The following is a 17390-nucleotide window of genomic DNA, read 5'->3' on the forward strand; positions in this document are numbered from 1 at the left end:
GCCAATCCACAAATAGTGTCGATTAAACCTTCCCCAAGACCCAGGTCTCTGGCACCATCCCCTGTCAGCATCGAGCAAGAGGGAGAGAGAGAGACCATTTAAACACAGTGACTCCCCTCCAGGATCAGTGGATGAGTGGGAGAGAGAAACTGTCACACAGAGACACCTTCCTCCAGCAACAGTGAGTGAGAGGCTGGTAGGCAGCGCTGAACACGCTCTCTTTTTTTTGCTCTCGTCTTGGTGATTTCAATCTTTAATTGTCAGGAAATGTCATGGGTTGGCGCCCTGTCTCCAGGCTTCTTGGCTTCCAGCCCACACGCATTGCTCAAACCTCACTGAACCCCCAGAGCACCACCAAAATGTAGATCACAGGCTCCAACAGTAGCAGAAGCACATTTGAAAGAAAGAGAAATGAAAGTAGCTTTGTGAACCCTCTGAAGGATTGAAAGTGCTGTTTAAATATCTGTGCTCTAACAATTCCTTCAAACAACTTTAAAAAATCTCATTGATTAGCAGCTGAAAACTGGCTTAACCTGGGAAAAAGCAACATCGTACCCAAAAGACCTATTGGAAAGTTCAACTCCTGACTTTTAGGCTAGGAGATTCTTTTTAAACTGATTTTTATATTGACTTTCGCTTTAGTTTAATTTATATGTGCCTTTGAGCTCATGTCATGTAAATGTTTAAATGACTCTCAATAACAAATGTCAGGAAATTGCTTTAATATTTCTAATTGTGATCTTTGAGCCAACACATTGAAACAGCTTAACCACCTATTTCAAGGAGAAATTTCCCGTTGTCAGCATGTCACCCTCCAGAAGTACGCAGCATGCTTGAAACACAACACCGATCTCAACCATATTTTCATCTTGCACCTTCTGCAGTCTGTAGAAAAATCTACACTATTATTTCAGTCAACTTATCTTTAGTTAGGCAGAAAATCATTAACTAACAAAATAAATGGCTGTGTGAATTGAGCTGAGCTGAGCCAAGCAGCCTTGTGTGATAATGTACAATTCAAAGTCTTCAGTGCAGGTAATCACTGGCATAAAGAAGACTGATCAGACAGTTATGCGATTAAAGTATAACAGAAACCATGGAGGTACTTTTAACCCTTTCGCTCACAACCTTTCCCTGTGCCTTGGGCCTTCCCATCTAGCCCAGCAGATGGAGAGGATTGGACACAAGAAATTAGGAGCTGGAGTAGGCCATTCTGTGTCTGTACTCTACCCACCATTCAGTATGATAATGCTGACATCAACTTCTCATCTATGCCGGTACCCTCGATTGCTCAATCTTTCAAATTTTTACCTATCTCCACTTTAAATGTATTTTATTGGCTGGCCTCAACTACACTTGAGGACAGAGAATTCCAGACATTCAGTACCTACTGAGAGAAGAAATTTTGAAGCGCCTCAATTTTAAATTCCTTTGTTCAAGACTTTCCCACTGGTGAGAACACCTCAACATCAACAATGTCAAGCCCCCCCCCCCCACCCTTCAAGATCTTGTATATCTGAACATTCACCTTTCATCCTTCTAATTTCCAAAGAGTACAAACCCAACCTGTCTAATCTCTCATTCAGGAATTAGCTGGACTATCTCCTTTGGACTACGTCCAATGTTGCTACATCCAAGAACAAAACTCTGCACAGTATTCTAGGTGTAGCCTCACCAGTATGCTATACAACTACAAAACTTAATATATCTTTAAAGAGCAGGAGCTGTGATTATTGCTGTGACATCATGTTTTTTTTACCACCGTAGGCCAGAACAAGGAGATGCAAGTTGTTCTCCTATCCAAACAGGTTCTCTATGGCAGTGAAGTGTTATAATTACCTGAACACCCTCCCTACAATTCATGAGAACTCACATTGCTGATGTTTCCATGGTGAAGCCTATGTCTGTGAGGACAAGAGTTTAAACCTTTCAGGGAGCAGCTAGAATTTACTCACAACATGCTGGAGGAACTCAGCAGATTGGGCAGCATCCGTGGAAAAGATCGGTCGACATTTCGGGCCGGAACCCTTCATCAGGACTGTAGGGGGAAAGGGCAGAGGCCCTATAAAGAAGGTGGGGGGAGGGTGGGAAGGAGAAGGCTGGGAGGTTCCAGGTGAAAAACCAGTAAGGGGAAAGATAAAGGGGTGGGGGAGGGGAAGCAGGGAGGTGATAGGCAGGAAAGGTGAAGAAAGAATAGGGGAAAGCACAATGGGTAGTAGAAGGAGGTGGAACCAAGAGGGAGGTGGTAGGCAGCTGGGGGAGGGGGCAGAGTGACATAGGGATAGGGGAAGGGAGGGGGAGGGAATTACCGGAAGTTGGAGAATTCTATGTTCATACCAAGGGGCTGGAGACTACCTAGACGGTATATGAGGTGTTGCTCCTCCAACCTGAGTAGTTGATCTACTGGGAGATCCTGTCTGTTTTGGTGGACGGAGCGGAGGCGCTCGATGAAGCGGTCCCCCAATCTACATTGGGTTTCACCGATGTAGAGGAGGCCACACCAGAAGCACAGGATGCAATAGATGACCCCAGCAGACTCACAAGTGAAGTGTTGTCTCACCTGGAAGTACTGTTTGGGGCCCTGAATGGTGGCAAGAGAGGAGGTGTAAGGACAGGTGTAGCACTTGCGCTTACAGGGATAAGTGCCAGGTGGGAGATCCGTGGGAAGGGATATGTGGACCAGGGAGTCGCGGAGGGACCGATCCCTGTGGAAGGCGGAGAGGGGTGGAGAGGGAAAGATGTGCTTAGTGGTGGGGTCCTGTTGAAGGTGGCAGAAGCTGCGGAGGATAATGTGCTGGATCCGGAGGCTGGTGGGGTGGTAGGTGAGGACAAGGGGAACTCTGTCCCTGTTGTGGTGGCGGGAAGATGGGGTGAGAGCCGAAGTGCGGGAAATGGAGGAGAGGCGGGTGAGGGCGTCATTGATGACAGCAGAAGGGAAACCACAATCCTTAAAGAAAGAGGACATTTGAGATGTTCTGGAACGGAAATCCTCATCCTCGGACCAGATGCGGCAGAGACGGAGGAACTGGGAATAGGGAATGGCATTTTTGCATGTAGTGGGGTGGGAAGAGGTATAGTTGAGGTAGTTATGAGAGTCAGTGGGCTTGTAGAAGATGTGAGTGGATGTCCCTGTCATCAACATCCTGGGAGTCGTCATTGTAGAGCAGGTCAGAAGCTGGGCATTCTGAAGAGCATGGCACAGTGCCAGACCCAGCAAAACCTTTGCCACATTAAAAAGGCCGAATTTGGGAGTGTGGTGGGGCATCCTCCACTTGGACGGATGAGTGCAAGGCCAACCACACTGAGAAGGCTCAACAACTTCCAGACAAAGGGGCTGACTTGAGCTGGTCACTCTCCTAATGTACATTCGCTCTGCCTTTGGACACAGCAGCTTCCAGTGTGTGCCATCCAGAAAATGCACTGCAATGACTCACCCGGGCTGCTCCAACTGCTCCTGTCAAACATAAAACCACTACCGGCAAAGACAAAGGCAATAGGAACATACTAATGCACCATCTGTGGATTTCTCTTCACACGTACTGATTTTGAGAGATATTTCTGGTCCATAATAGTTGCTGGGTCTGAATCCTGCAACTCTCTTCTCACCCATCAAAATCAGAATCAGGTTTAAAATCATTGGCGTATGTCATGAAATTTGTTGTTTTGCAGCAGCAATAAGTTGCAATATATAATAATAAAAAAAACTACACGTTATAGTAAGAATGATATTATTAAAAAAAGAAAATTAAATTAAGTAGTGCAAATTGAGAAGGAAAAATACAGAGGTAGTGTTCATGGGTTCATTGTCTGTTCAGAAATCTGATGGCAGAGGGGAAGGAGCTCTTTCCTGACACATTGAGTGTATGCTTTCTGACTCCTGTACCTCCTCCTTGATGATAGCAATGAGAAAAGGGCATGTCCTGGGTGATGGGGGTCTTTTAATGATGGATGCTACTTTTTAAGGCATTGCGTTCTGAAGGTGTTCTGGATGTTGAGGAGACTCATGCCCATGATGGTGCTGGCTGAGTTTACAACGTTCAGCAGCTTTTTCCTCTGCCTTTAAATGACTGAACTGGCCTGTCTTTGTGGAGAATTCTGAAGCCATTGAACTGCAGTGCTGCATCTGAAATGACAGTGGATAACCATATTTCCATGAAGCAAATACACAGCAGTCCCCGATGTCCCTGTGGTACAGAAATCTTGCTCTGAGGTCTTCAGTTTTATTCTTCTGTGTAGTCAGGAGTGGAAGTGTAAGGCCTCTGCATTTCAGTCTTGCCTGTAGACAAGTGCAGTATCCCTGCTTCTGTTTTTTCGAAGAGGAACTGCCCTTGCGACCCGAGCTTACTGTCCGAGGTTTGTCGATTTTGAGTATCGATAGATTTTTTTTTAAAAATGTCTTAAGACAATGCCGATTACTGAAGTACTGTACCATGGTTGTGACTGTGGATTTCAGCTTCGGTAGTCCTAAATGGGAATATTTGTTGTTTCCTTTAAGAGCTGCAAGCAAACAGCTGCCACTGAATGGTGCTGTCCTACCAGAAGATGGGAGTACATTTGACAGAAAGAGTGCATCAGTTCAAGAAGACAGTCCAATAGCAGCTTTGTAAGGCCATGAATGATAGGCAACAGATGCTGACCTTGCAAGCAATGCCATTTTTCCAAAATAATGAATAAATATAAAGAACATTGACATTTGTGAAACCATGGATCCTTTCTTCAGTATCAATCCATTCTCTTCGGGAAGTAATAAAAATGTGGGGCCATGATTGGTGAGGTTCTTTAAATTGCAGTACATGGAGGGAACATGCTTCCATCACATAAGCAGAGCAGGGTCCTGGTTCACTTTAAGGTCCCCTACTGTGAGTTCTCCCTTTCCTCACCCTCCCGGGTATTCTCCTCTCGATTTACCTGAGAGTCTGTGAGCCTACCTTTGATGACAGTCCGTGCCCACCATCCACCTAAGGTGGCATTCTGCTCACTGGTTAATTCTCCCCTTCTGCTTTGGTGGCTTATCAACACTACAGAGAAGGCAGGCGAATTAAAGCTAGTTGTGGCTCTCAGTCGTTCCCCAATTTGCCCGGATTCTTATCCCAGATAGAATGTACCAGATATACCAGTTTTATGTTGTCTGGTTATTTAATAGCTAGAGGGGGTTGAGTGTACATGTGTCTTGTACATTTTCGAGCCTTCGGCTAAAAGGCCAAAATTCAGACTGACTAAGCAATGGGCTGACATTTCAGGGATTATTAAGCAGTCCTTGAGCAATCACTAACAAAAATTGAACATACCACTGTGGAAGTAGAAGGCCAAGAGCATTGAAACCACTCCATCTCTAATTCATTGCTTCTAGTTCAAAAATTCCTCTCGTTGGAACAGGCCAAAAAAATCTCAGTTTTGACTGGTAGCAATACTTGTTCAAGTATATGTTGTGATCTCTGCATTAAACAGTGAACTTGCACCTTTTTACTCTTTGGAACTTCCATACAAGATTACCTGTGTTTTAATAAGTCACGTCTCTTTGTTGCTTGGCAGGGGTATGCTCAATAAGATGCCTTATATCACAATGTGCATTAAGGAGTCTCTGCGTCTCTGCCCCCCTGTCCCAGGAATAGCCAGGAAGCTGAACAAACCACTCACATTCTTTGATGGGAGGACAGCGCCTGAAGGTTTCATTTAAGATTATATTTTTTTATAATATTAGAGAATTATTGTTAAGGTCTGGGTTTGTGCAATTCTGATTTGGTTTTTATATAGATTAGCTTTTCTCCCACATGGTGCACTGAATCTAACATTGTGAAGAGAATGGATTGTAATCATGCCATTTGCTAGCATATCAATAGCTGTTTATTTAGTCAAAGTGATTAATGTCAACATTCATAATGTCTCTTTTAAAAGGCTTGATAACTTTGAGTTTAACCATGTATGTTCAACTATTTTCACCTGGGTTGATTTTAAATGTTAACAGAATCAAAGTTGCTTTGTGACAGCAGTACAGTGCAAGGTATAAAAAAATCACTGTGTTACAATAAGAAACAATAGACAATAGGTGCAGGAGTAGGCCATTCAGCCCTTCGAGCCAGCACCGAAACTAAATGGTACAAAAGAGAAAAGGTGAGGTAATGTTCATCGATTCATGGACCATTCAGACATCTGATTTGCAGAGTAGAACATGATACTGAGTGTGGATCTTCAGGGTTCTGTGCTTCCTCTCTGATGGTGGTCATGGAAACAGGGCATGTCCCGGGTGGCAAGGCTCCTTCACCAGATTTCTAAGCTATTTATGCACTTGGTATAGCTGTGGCTACTTTTGAGTGTCTTAGCTTTATTCCTTCTTAAACCTGATAATTTGTGTAGCCAATAATATTGACCAGCTGAGATGCAGGTGTCGTTTGATAGATCAGTATATTTAATTCAAACATTACTTGTGAGCTTAACAGTGTCACTGCTTTCACTCTCTGTTGAATTTTATTGTCATTGGAGAAACAAATTGTTGAACTTATTTCTTTCTATATGTTAGGTTTCAGGAAAAAAAAGGATGATTTTAATTTTTTTTTGCACTGGCCAAATCTCATGCCATTCCATTCTTTTGAAAGCACAGATGAAATGAAGGATAAATGAAGGTTTTCAAGGATCTAGGGAACAACTGTCAGCAAGCTGGGGACTTCTGCATTCATGTACACTCCCACTGACATTCTACACCTGCTGACGTTTATGAGGGGACATATCAACAGTCCTTTGTGGCTTTCTTTCATCTCTCTGACTAATCTGAATCATTTTTTTTAAATGGACAGAGTGCAGCATAAATTGGTCTTCATCAACGTTCATGGGAACAGTATCTTCCTGTATCATTTCAATACTTTCACAACGAAGACAGAAATGGAGTGCTTTACTCTTGCCCATCACTCCATTTATATTTTTAAAAGAGTTTACTACAAGGAAAATGTGGTGTTATCTCTTGTTACCCATCAGATCTAGTTTGATCTATGATGTTGACAGTCAGTGCTCTCACTCAAAGTAATCCAAAGTCTCATGAACTCTTGTAAATTGGAGACAAATTTTCTTTCAGGACTAAAAGGTAATTTTTGTTCATCATAGCATTCTGATCTTGCTTACTGAACTGCAAATGCCAGTAATCTGATACGAAAATGTTGTCTTTACAACCAGAGGTCGTGGGTTAAGGGTGGAAGGTGAAAGGTTAAGGAAAACATGAGAGAAACTTCTTCACTCAGAGATTCATGAAGGTGTGGAACGAGTTGCCAGTATTTCAATGCTTAAGAGACATTTGGATATGTACATGGATGGTAGGGGTATGGAGGGCTATGGTCCTGGTGCAGGTCGTTGGGAATAAACAGGTTAAATGGTTCAGCACAGACTAGGTGGGCCTAGGGGCCTATTTCTGTACTGTACTGTACTTCTCATTGACTCTAAAAACAGAAAATAGTGGAAACACTCTTTGTGGAAGAGGCATTAAGGGTTCAGACAACGACTCTTTGTGGAAAGAGAAACAGAGTTATGTCTCACATTGAAGACTCTGTCAGAGCTAGGAAAGAGACATGTCAGGGCTGTATTCAGCTTGTGTGAAAGACAGGAAAATAATGTAAATAATGTAGAGTGTATGCAGAACAGTAAATTTTTGTAGACTTGTAAAACACTTAATATGCATTTGTGTTTCATAGGTTGCTTGGTGGGTGTAAACATCTACTGCATTCACAGGAACTCCATGATTTGGAGTAACCCAGAGGTAACTAGCTATCCTAATTCACTTGTACTAACAATATACATACTTTGCTTGTATACAGCAGGTAGTGTTAGTGGTTTGAAAGAAATGCCACTGCATATATTTACATTGGGTTAACCTGCACTGAGGAAGTACAGTTTTAAATATGAGAAAACCCCTTTTATATATGAATATTTTAATGAAAGATTAAGGTAACTAGGACACTTCAGTCTCTACCCCAGCACTCCGGTACAGTATCTCCTTATAACATTGCTATTTGCAATTCATTACACATTTTTGATTGTATTATAATCTTCTAGCTGACCTCTTAACCAAGCTATACAAATTTTTTTCGAACAAAATATACTTTATTCAAAAATAAAATTATGTACAATAAACCATTCAATGACTGTCAATCCTTTACAGATGTTTCCATTACAGTCTATAGATTCCCACACTTTTAGCTACCCACATGGCACTCTGTTGTTTCACCTTTCCACACCATTGTTGAGGGGTATACTCCCCACCACCCAAACCCTCCCACTCCCGCGGGAGAAGAACCCTAAACCATGGTCCTTCCCCACCGGGCCCTTGCGGTGGCTGCACCGAGTTTCAGTGCGTCCCTCAGCACGTACTCCTGCAGCCGAGAATGTGCCAGTCGGCAGCATTCTCCAACGGACATCTCCATGTGCTGGTAGATCATCAAGTTTCGGGCCGATCAAAGAGCGTCTTTCACCGAGATGATGATCTGCCAGCAGCACCGAATGTTGGTCTCCAAGTACAAATGGCTTATATAGCTCATACCCTCTGCACATCTGGTTTCAAGGTGTCTCAGATATGACTTTTGTCCTATCTAGCCCTACACTCTTTTTATTTGCAACTTAAAACTAACTTGCTTTTCTTTCTTTCCCAATTCTGTTCAATGTGAAACATAACTCTGTTTCTCATTCCAGATACCTCCTGACCTCCAGTGTTTCTTCAATTTTCTTTCCAGCATTTGCAGTTTTTTAAAAAATTCCATATTCACTTTAACATAGTAGGCAACATACGCCACTTGCATATGGACACATTCAGAGGTCAAAGCTTACAGGTCGTCAGCAGTTTGTTTTCTGAGTAATGAGGAAATGAGCTTTATATTAACCATATGAAAATAAAGGTTTCCCCCCTCCCCAGTATAAGGGTTCATGACAAGGTCTTGCAAAATGTGGACCACTCTCCCTTTCTCAGAAGCCATCTTCCAGCAAAGGCAGACACATGGACCTGCACCAGCATTAAATTTGACTGTCGAAGGAAAAGAATATTTAAAGGTCAAAACCTCAAAGCCAGCACATATTTCATTATTTATCAGGCAGTATTGATTCCCTGCCCTCCTTGCGATTTGAGATACCAGCTACATAGAGCAGGCAGCTCAAAGTACCAGAGAGGTACTACCAATGCTGTTTCTGCAATACACTCTAAACCCACAGCAGGATAAACAAACCAGTGTTGATGACCCCTTTTAGACTAGCAACCCCAGAATTTCAGCTCTAATTATAATTTTACTCATTCATTTCCTATAAGCATTGACATTGATAAATTGCTAACAAGCTCTGAAAACAGAAACCCTTTGTCAAGCTGCAGCACTGAAAGAGGTTACAATGTGAACAGAGGACAAGTACTAAAATATCCCAGAACAAAAAGAGGAATCCACACCAATTCATGGAAATATTTAGTCTACACCCACTCAAAATAGAGAAGTATTTAGCATGGCAGAACTCAGCGCCTCAAGGCCTCTTGCTGAGAGCATGTAGAGTGCCAACGTAAAATGCACTTCTGAAGCTCCCCATTGTGTAACCACTGTCCCACCTGGGCAGTCTGTGGTTCCCATATTAAGACAATAAGGAAATAAGCCATTGGTCTATCGAATCTGCTCCGCCATTCCATCATGGTTGATTTACTATCCCTCTCAACTCCACTCTCCTGCCTTCTCCCCATAACCTTTGACAACCTTACTAATCAAGAACTTATCAACGTTTTTAAATACACCCAATGACGTGGACTCCATAGCCATATGTGGCAATGATTCCACAGATTTACCACCTTCAGGCTAAAGAAGTTCCTCCTCACCTCTGTTCTTAAGGGATACCCTTGTATTTTGAGGCTGTTCGCTCTGGTCCTAGACTCCACCGCTATAGGAATCATCCTCTCCGTTTCCACTCTATCTTGGCCTTTCAATAATCAATAGGTTTCATTGAGTTCCCTCCCCCCCCCCATTCTTCTAAACTTCAGCAAGTGTAGGCCCAGAGCCATCAAACACCCCTCATACAATAACCCTTTCTTTCCCGGGATCATCCTTGTGAACATCCTGTGGACCCTCTCCGATGCTAGCACATCCTTTCCTTGCTAAGGGGCCCTAGTGCAGTCTGACCAATGCCTTATAAAGCCTCATCAACCATCTCTGGACTTCCTTCTAGAATGGAAGCATTCTCAATCTCAAAGAGGAATATTTAAAGGTCAGAGGATAATCAATACAGCCATTCAGATTTTTTTTCAATCTAGCATTTTGGTAGAAGAGGGTTGTCCAAGGAAGAATGTTGATATTGAGTACTCTGTATTAAAGTAAATGTAGCTTGCATCTTATTCAACAGATGGGATTCCCTGGCCTTTTGCAACATAAATGATATACAGGCATATCAAAGAGGTCTGCTTCTGTCCACCCACTTTCTGACCTAAATCTTCCTTTCTACTGTCTTACAGGGCCCTAATTTTACCCTATTCCCTGCCTTTTTTTATCTTGAATTCACATCTTTTTACCCTGTATTCCTCCTCCCCACCACTCCATTAACTTCTCCAGCAACAATTCTCTCTTGGCCTTTGTGTATTTTAAGCTGTTTTTGAATTGAATTGCTTTATTTCTTACATACTTCATATACATGAGGAGTAAAAATCTTTACATTACATCTCTGTTGAAGTGCGCAATGTGCAATTTATAGTAATTTATAATAAATAGTATGTACAACAGGATAGTCAACATAACATAGAAATACAATTGTATTAGCATGAATTAAGTAGTCTGATGTCCTGGTGGAAGAAGCTGTCCCGGAGCCTGTTGGTACTGGTGTTTATACTGTGTTACTGTTTCCCGGATGGTAGCAGCTGGAACAGTTTGTGGTTGGTGTGACTCAGGTCCCCAATGATCCTTTGGGCCCTTTTTACACACCTGTCTCTGTAAATGTCCTGAATAGTGGGAAGTTCACATCTACAGATGCACTGGGCTGTCCACAGCATCCTTAGCAGAGTCCTGCGACTGACAGAAGTACAGTTCCCATACCAGGCAGTGATGCAGCAAGTCAGAATGGTCTCAATTGTGCCCCTACAGAAAGTTCTTAGGATTTGGGTTAGCCTGTCTCTATTCCTTCGGTAGTCCACAACCAGCTCCTTTGTTTTTGCGACATTGAGGGGTCTTTCGGGAATTAAAAATGGAGAACTGTCTTAATGCCAAGATTTCAGTTTATTTTAGAGTACAAGCAAACATACAAATAATAAACAAACTAAATAAGGGGCCAAGAAACGATGCTAACAGGGGAATTAATGCTAAGGGATGTAAGACAATGTACTAAAGATGGCACTTCTAAACAATCTATCACTTTTATAATAAGATACAGAAAATTCCCTAGATAGTGAAGAATTAATTAGTAGGCTACATAATGAAAACAATTGCATAATGTGGGAGTATTTAGCCAATGAAAAATGGGGAAGGTGATAAACCCTTTAGTTTAGCTGCTATACTGCTTTCTGCCAGTGAGTGTGAAAAATACGAGTTTGTTAAAAAATACAAATCATAAAAGTATTATTTTAAAAAACACAGTGGTTTCCAACATGTGTATTATAACTGTGTAGTAGTAAAGTAAGTATTGTTTTTTCAGTCAGCACTGATAGGGAAAGCTCTTTAGATTTGATTACCTAGCAACATGCAGTGGTTTCTGTCTAACTGTAATCTCAAATGAAGAACTAAGTCTGAAAATAATGTTGTTTTATTCTTTTGTAGGTATTTGATCCTTTAAGATTCTCTCCTGAAAATTCAGCACACAGACACTCCTATGCTTTTATACCTTTCTCTGCTGGATCAAGGTAGCAAAGTATTTTTCATCTTACCACAATTGACATCTGATTGTTAATTTGGAGTTATTCTGAGCAAATAACTTCCCATGAATATCCAGTTATTTTTTAATAGTATTTAAGTATCTTTTGCCAATGTGGACTGACAATTTGATATTGGGAACTAAACATATAGCTGAAATCTTCGAGGTGAAATGAAATGGCCATGTATTGTAACATAAGATTCATTGTTTAAAATTGCACAGCTTCCTAAATAGTTGCTTAGCCATTCTTTTCAATGTTACTGAATGGAGACCTAGGCAGTTGTTTTATCATTCCCAGCTGTGATTTATATTTCTTGATTTTTGGTTCATTTTCTTTAAATCACAGATTGCTGCAAATTATCCATTCCAAATATGACTGGCTAGGGAAAAAGTAATGAACAGTGTGCTTATAAAATTTCTTTCTGTTGTTACCTTTGCGACTGATGTTTCTTGAACTTTCTTTAGTTATTTTAACTCTTAATAATTTGCTGTATTTTCTACTGTAGAGGTCTTTAGCAATTCTAAGACAGCTAAGACAGATAAGACAGATGGAATATCTGCTGGTTCAAATTCTTCTTAAGAAATTAGACCAGAAATTTTAGGAGCTGTTTGTGTGATGTGCTTAGATTATTTTCCATTCAGAATACAGATTGCAGTGGTCCATAATTATTTTTTCTGGCTCCCCAACATATTCCCAACTTGTTCTTGCTTTTTATGTTGGTGAGATGTAACTTGGAGTTGAGAGGTACTTTCTGAGAGGGACACACTCACTATTTGCTTAGCTTCAGAAAGGAGCATCTCCATTTTGAGCAGATCAGTTTACACAAATGCCTTTTCTCAATTAATGGTTTGAAAGAGTAAACTCCACGAACAAGGGAAGAATGATATGTACATTAAGTACCTTGGCTAACAGTTTTCTATTTAAATAAAATATATTTCTTATTAAATAAAGTTCTAATGGAGTTTGACTCAAAACCTGTTTCATTTCATTTACAGGAACTGTATTGGTCAGCACTTCGCCATGAATGAGATGAAGGTGACCCTTGCACTGATCCTTAGTCGATTTGAGCTGGAAGTTGATACCTCAAAGCCGCCAATTAAAGTACCCCAGTTAGTCCTCAAGTCCAGAAATGGAATACATCTAAAACTTAAAAAAATAGAATTAAGTACAGATGAAAGAAAAATTTAATTCTGAAGAACATTTAAAAAGTGGTCATTTCAATTTCAAGCAAATCAATCTATAAGACAAGCAATTCAAGAAGTAATCATAGGATAGTAAGGAATATTTTCAAAAACTTGCATGTGTGCGCTAAAGCTGTTCATTACTTGTGTTATTGTTGGAATGTCATGAAACAATCAAATTATGCCTGATAATGCAGAATGCCTAGTTGTGTAACATCCTGACCAAGAATTCTATTGCTGTTCCTTCATCTTGGAACTCCTTATTAGCCCTGTAGGAGTACCTTTCCAAAAGGACAGTAGTCATTGAAGAGGGCAGCTCACCACTGGATTCTCAAGGGCAATAAATGTTGGTCTTGTTGATAATATTCATATTTCAAAAGTGATTACTACCAATATTGTATTCCTGCCTCGTGCTCTAATCCTCTGGGTGTTCACTGAGGATAATCATATTCTGTTTCCAGTTTTTGTTGCACTTGATAGATAGTGAACTCCCTAGAACTAATATATCACAATAGCTACATATCCCAAAGAACTACCAATTAGCAATTCTGGTTTATTCACCCCACAATAAACACGATTGCTGGGAAATTACAGTACTTCACACGAGTTAATCAATAATGTCATGTTAGAAAAGTTCATACTATGGCAGAAAATGACAGATTATCTGTTGGAAATCAGTAAAAGGTAATTGTGCCAGCTTACAAAAGCTCACTCAAATGAAACGCAGCATCATCTCAATTTAACTTTGAATGTTATTCATCATATAGGAATATAAATACCTCTAACCTGATATCAGACTTGGATTTATCATACTCTATTTAGTTAAATAAGTAAAACCTTGTGACTATCTCAAATTTACATGAATTTGAATCAGTTGGTAAAATATTTGCTAATATATTATTTCACTATTGAAGATTCCATCATGGCTGTTACAGTCATCATGTGGATAACTTATTTGAGAAAATCATTCTGTCATTGCTTAAAACTAGCATTTCAGCCACTACATGAAACTTTATTAGGTTCACATATCCACTTCTACTCTATCACTAATATACTCCAAACAAAATCTCTCCATTCTGCCTTTCCATGAGCAGTCCTACTGTGAACACACTAGTAAATGAATAATTATTTTCAGAGCAAATGTATTGTGTTTGTGAATCTTACTGCACTTGACAATTTGTGGATCAAAAGTAATTGAGGTATTGCTGGAACTTTAAGAAATACCATGTGTAATTTGGAGATACAAGAGATTGCAATGCTGGAATTCAGAGCAACAAACAACCTGCTGGAGGAACTCAATGGGCTGAGCTGTATCTTTGGGAGAAAATAAATTGTTGATGTTTCAGATTGAAATCCTGCATCAGGACTGACGGATGAAGGATTTTGACTGATCGATGCTGTTCAACCTGCTGACTTCCTCCAGCAGATTGTTTGTTGTGTGTAATTTGAATGCCTTCTCTCTGGCTCATCATCGGAGCATCGTACAAATAGAAGAGCCAAATCCTTCTAAAACAGCAGCTGCTAGAAAATAATAATAGCTTGAAAGTTAAGCCTGCCACAGGTGTTGAGTGACTGAATGCACTAGTTGGTAAATTCCCCAGTGAAGAATGGTATATAAAAAAACAGCTGCAAAATAAGGAATACCGGTTTGTTTAAAATGTAAAAATACATTTTATTTCAGTTGATTGATATCAGCTAAAACAAGAAATTTTTGATAGATATCATGATATTTGAAATATTTCATTCCTTTCCTTCTAATTAGTATTTTATTTCTTCGAAACATTTAGGAGCAATTTTATAGAGTTAAAATATTTTTCAGACTCTCTGTCAATATTTTAGACATTATTGCAGACTATACAGAACATAGAAGCACAGTAACAGGCCCTTTGGCCCAAGATGTTGTAGCCAACATAATGCCATTTTAAGCTGCATACCTCCCTGCATGTCATCCGTATTTCTCAATTCCCTATATATATCTCAATGCCTTTTAAACATTGCTATCATATCTGCTTTCAACACTTGCAGCACATTCCAGGTATTTACCACTCTGTATGCACAAAAAGTGCCGCATAAATTTTATTTAAACTTCCCCCTCTCACCTTAAAGCTATGCCCTCTTGTATTTGGCATCTCCGCCATCCCTCAGCTTCCAATGCCAATAATCTTAAATTTTAGATCTGACGTTTTAATATTTTTGAAATTACCTATGTTTGTTAGGTAATGTAAAAATATTCTTAAGAATGAAAATTGGTACTCCTAGATATACAATGCCAATGTAATTCTGTTGGTATTGAAACAGGAGAATCCAGAAGCTGTGCTCGTAGTCAGATAATGTTAAAACATGATCCTAGCTATTGGAAGGAGTGCTAAAAGGTCTCAAAGCTGGAAATTTCTTCATATCTGCCTGAGGTTGGCTATATAATCAATGCACTCTGGACTCAATTAAGATACAGATCTTTGTCCTGGCCCAGACCTTGTCTGGAATTACAAACATAGTTTGTAGAACTGGAGCAGATTTATTTGCCAAGTTGTGATGGTATTACCTCATGCACTTGGTTACAATTAATTTTGTCATTTTTTTTCTCTCCCTTCTGGAGAGTAGCCATGCTGTTCCCAGTGTAGTTCGGGTATCTAGCTGAATTCATTTAACACCTATCCTTATTTATCCTGAAAATCCCAAATAGTGTATTAACACAGATTCCTGTTGGCCACATCTAGTACCTAAAATGAGAGGATTTGTTCTGAGCTCCACCTACAACTTCTTCATTCATAGACAATGCAAGTTCTTTAGTGGCTTGGAATTAGTTTTCTTCAAAATTTTTATTGCACTGAATAAACTAACTTTTTTTTGAATCTATGTTCCATATCACATTGGCAATGTAGGATGAAAAAGGTAACTGGGGATCTTCTGTACAATTTCATGTAAATCTGATTCCAGAGAAAGGGTTGGGAGTAAAGGTTTGTTGTGTGCCTTACAGCCTTTGCCAATCTAATTTAGAGCAAAGTTCATTAAACAGTGAATAAACTGGAAATGTTTAAAATGTCCTGATGACAAAGTCCTTATCTTGATCAGTGATTGTAAAGAAGGAGTTTTGATCCTTCATTCATCCTGTGCATTTTAAGAGTTAGAGATATTCCACCAGCATAGTTACTTTGTTTTAATGTTCCTATGGCAGAAAATATAGACTATGAAATAACTGACTGTCAGCAGAGGAACAGTGGAAATAGTGGTAAGTTGATAGGAGAGGCAGTTTGAAAACTGTGACTATAAGATTGTTTATGTAGAGTTGTTTAGTGATGATATCCAAAAATCAAAGCCTTTTCTAAAATTAATGTTGCTTATACTTAAAATGTGAACTTTGTATTTTAATTATGCTTACATTTTATGTGTGACCGTAACTACTGTTTTTAATTTCTTTAAAGAATACTGTAAAAATAAAATTCTAAACTCTATATTAAAATCTGATGAAAAGTTAGTTTGTCTTGGAATTAATCTAACAGTTTCAGAGAAAGGGTCTGGCTTCTGCCAGAAGATAAGTTGTTTGGGTAGCATTAAAGAGAAAGATCAACAGCACAACTTATCACTGTTTGACAAATGAACAAGTCTATCAAAGAGCCATGGAGGTTTTTGCTTCAAATTAAGCTTAATGTGATTTGTATTTTTTTTTATTAGTAAGGCACCCACGTGTGGGCAGGTGGCCAAGTGGTTAAGGCATTGGACTAGCGACCTGAAGGTCGTGAGTTCGAGCCCCAGCCGAGGGAATGTGTTGTGTCCTTGAGCAAGGCACTTAATCACAAAGCTGTATCGGCCCTTGCCCCTCCCTTGGACAACATTGGTGTCGTGGAGAGGGGAGACTTGCAGCATGGGCAACTGCTTGTCTTCCATACAACCTTGCCCAGGCCTGTGCCCTGGAGAGTGAAGACTTTCCATGCGCAGATCCATGGTCTCGCAAGACTAACGGATGCCTTAAAGGCACCCAGTTTGTTAGGTGTTTGCATATTGTGATACTGAGATTACAACTGATATTAATTTTAAAATCTTCCAAAACAAGAAAAATACGAAAATGGCATCAAAATAACCATAATGCAGCAGAGAAGGATCCAGCTTTCAGCAAATTACAACAGAATCAAAATGGTTAGGTGATATATGTTCAGGTTGGAAATAATTTTGAGCTAAAACTAAGATATAAAAACACTCTCTTACTGAGTTAACCAAGCAGGAAAGCAGCTCTGCTAAATTTTGTAGAACAGCCAATGGAAAAGGGACCATATATGCCAGGAGTTATAGAATGCTGAAGAAAAACAGAGGAATAATGAGATCTTACCACATTAATGAAGCTTCCTTGGTTGTGGAAGCTGTCCCATCTAATT

General features: G+C 40.0%; 1 protein-coding gene across 2 annotated transcripts in view; it reads left to right on the forward strand.

Moving 5' to 3' along the window:
- Positions 1–16482, forward strand: part of LOC134354846 (cytochrome P450 4B1) — an 89612-nt gene extending 73130 nt beyond the window's left edge. For both annotated transcript variants that reach the window (XM_063064228.1, XM_063064229.1), the window contains 4 exons: positions 5533–5666; positions 7677–7741; positions 11745–11827; positions 12835–16482. In XM_063064228.1, coding sequence (XP_062920298.1) covers positions 5533–5666; positions 7677–7741; positions 11745–11827; positions 12835–13027 — 475 coding nt within the window. In that variant the 3' untranslated portion in view covers positions 13028–16482. The remainder of the gene's footprint in view (positions 1–5532; positions 5667–7676; positions 7742–11744; positions 11828–12834) is intronic.
- The last annotated feature ends 908 nt before the right edge of the window (positions 16483–17390 follow it).

This window comes from Mobula hypostoma, chromosome 12 (genome assembly GCF_963921235.1).
Source record: "Mobula hypostoma chromosome 12, sMobHyp1.1, whole genome shotgun sequence".
NCBI lineage: Eukaryota > Metazoa > Chordata > Chondrichthyes > Myliobatiformes > Myliobatidae > Mobula > Mobula hypostoma.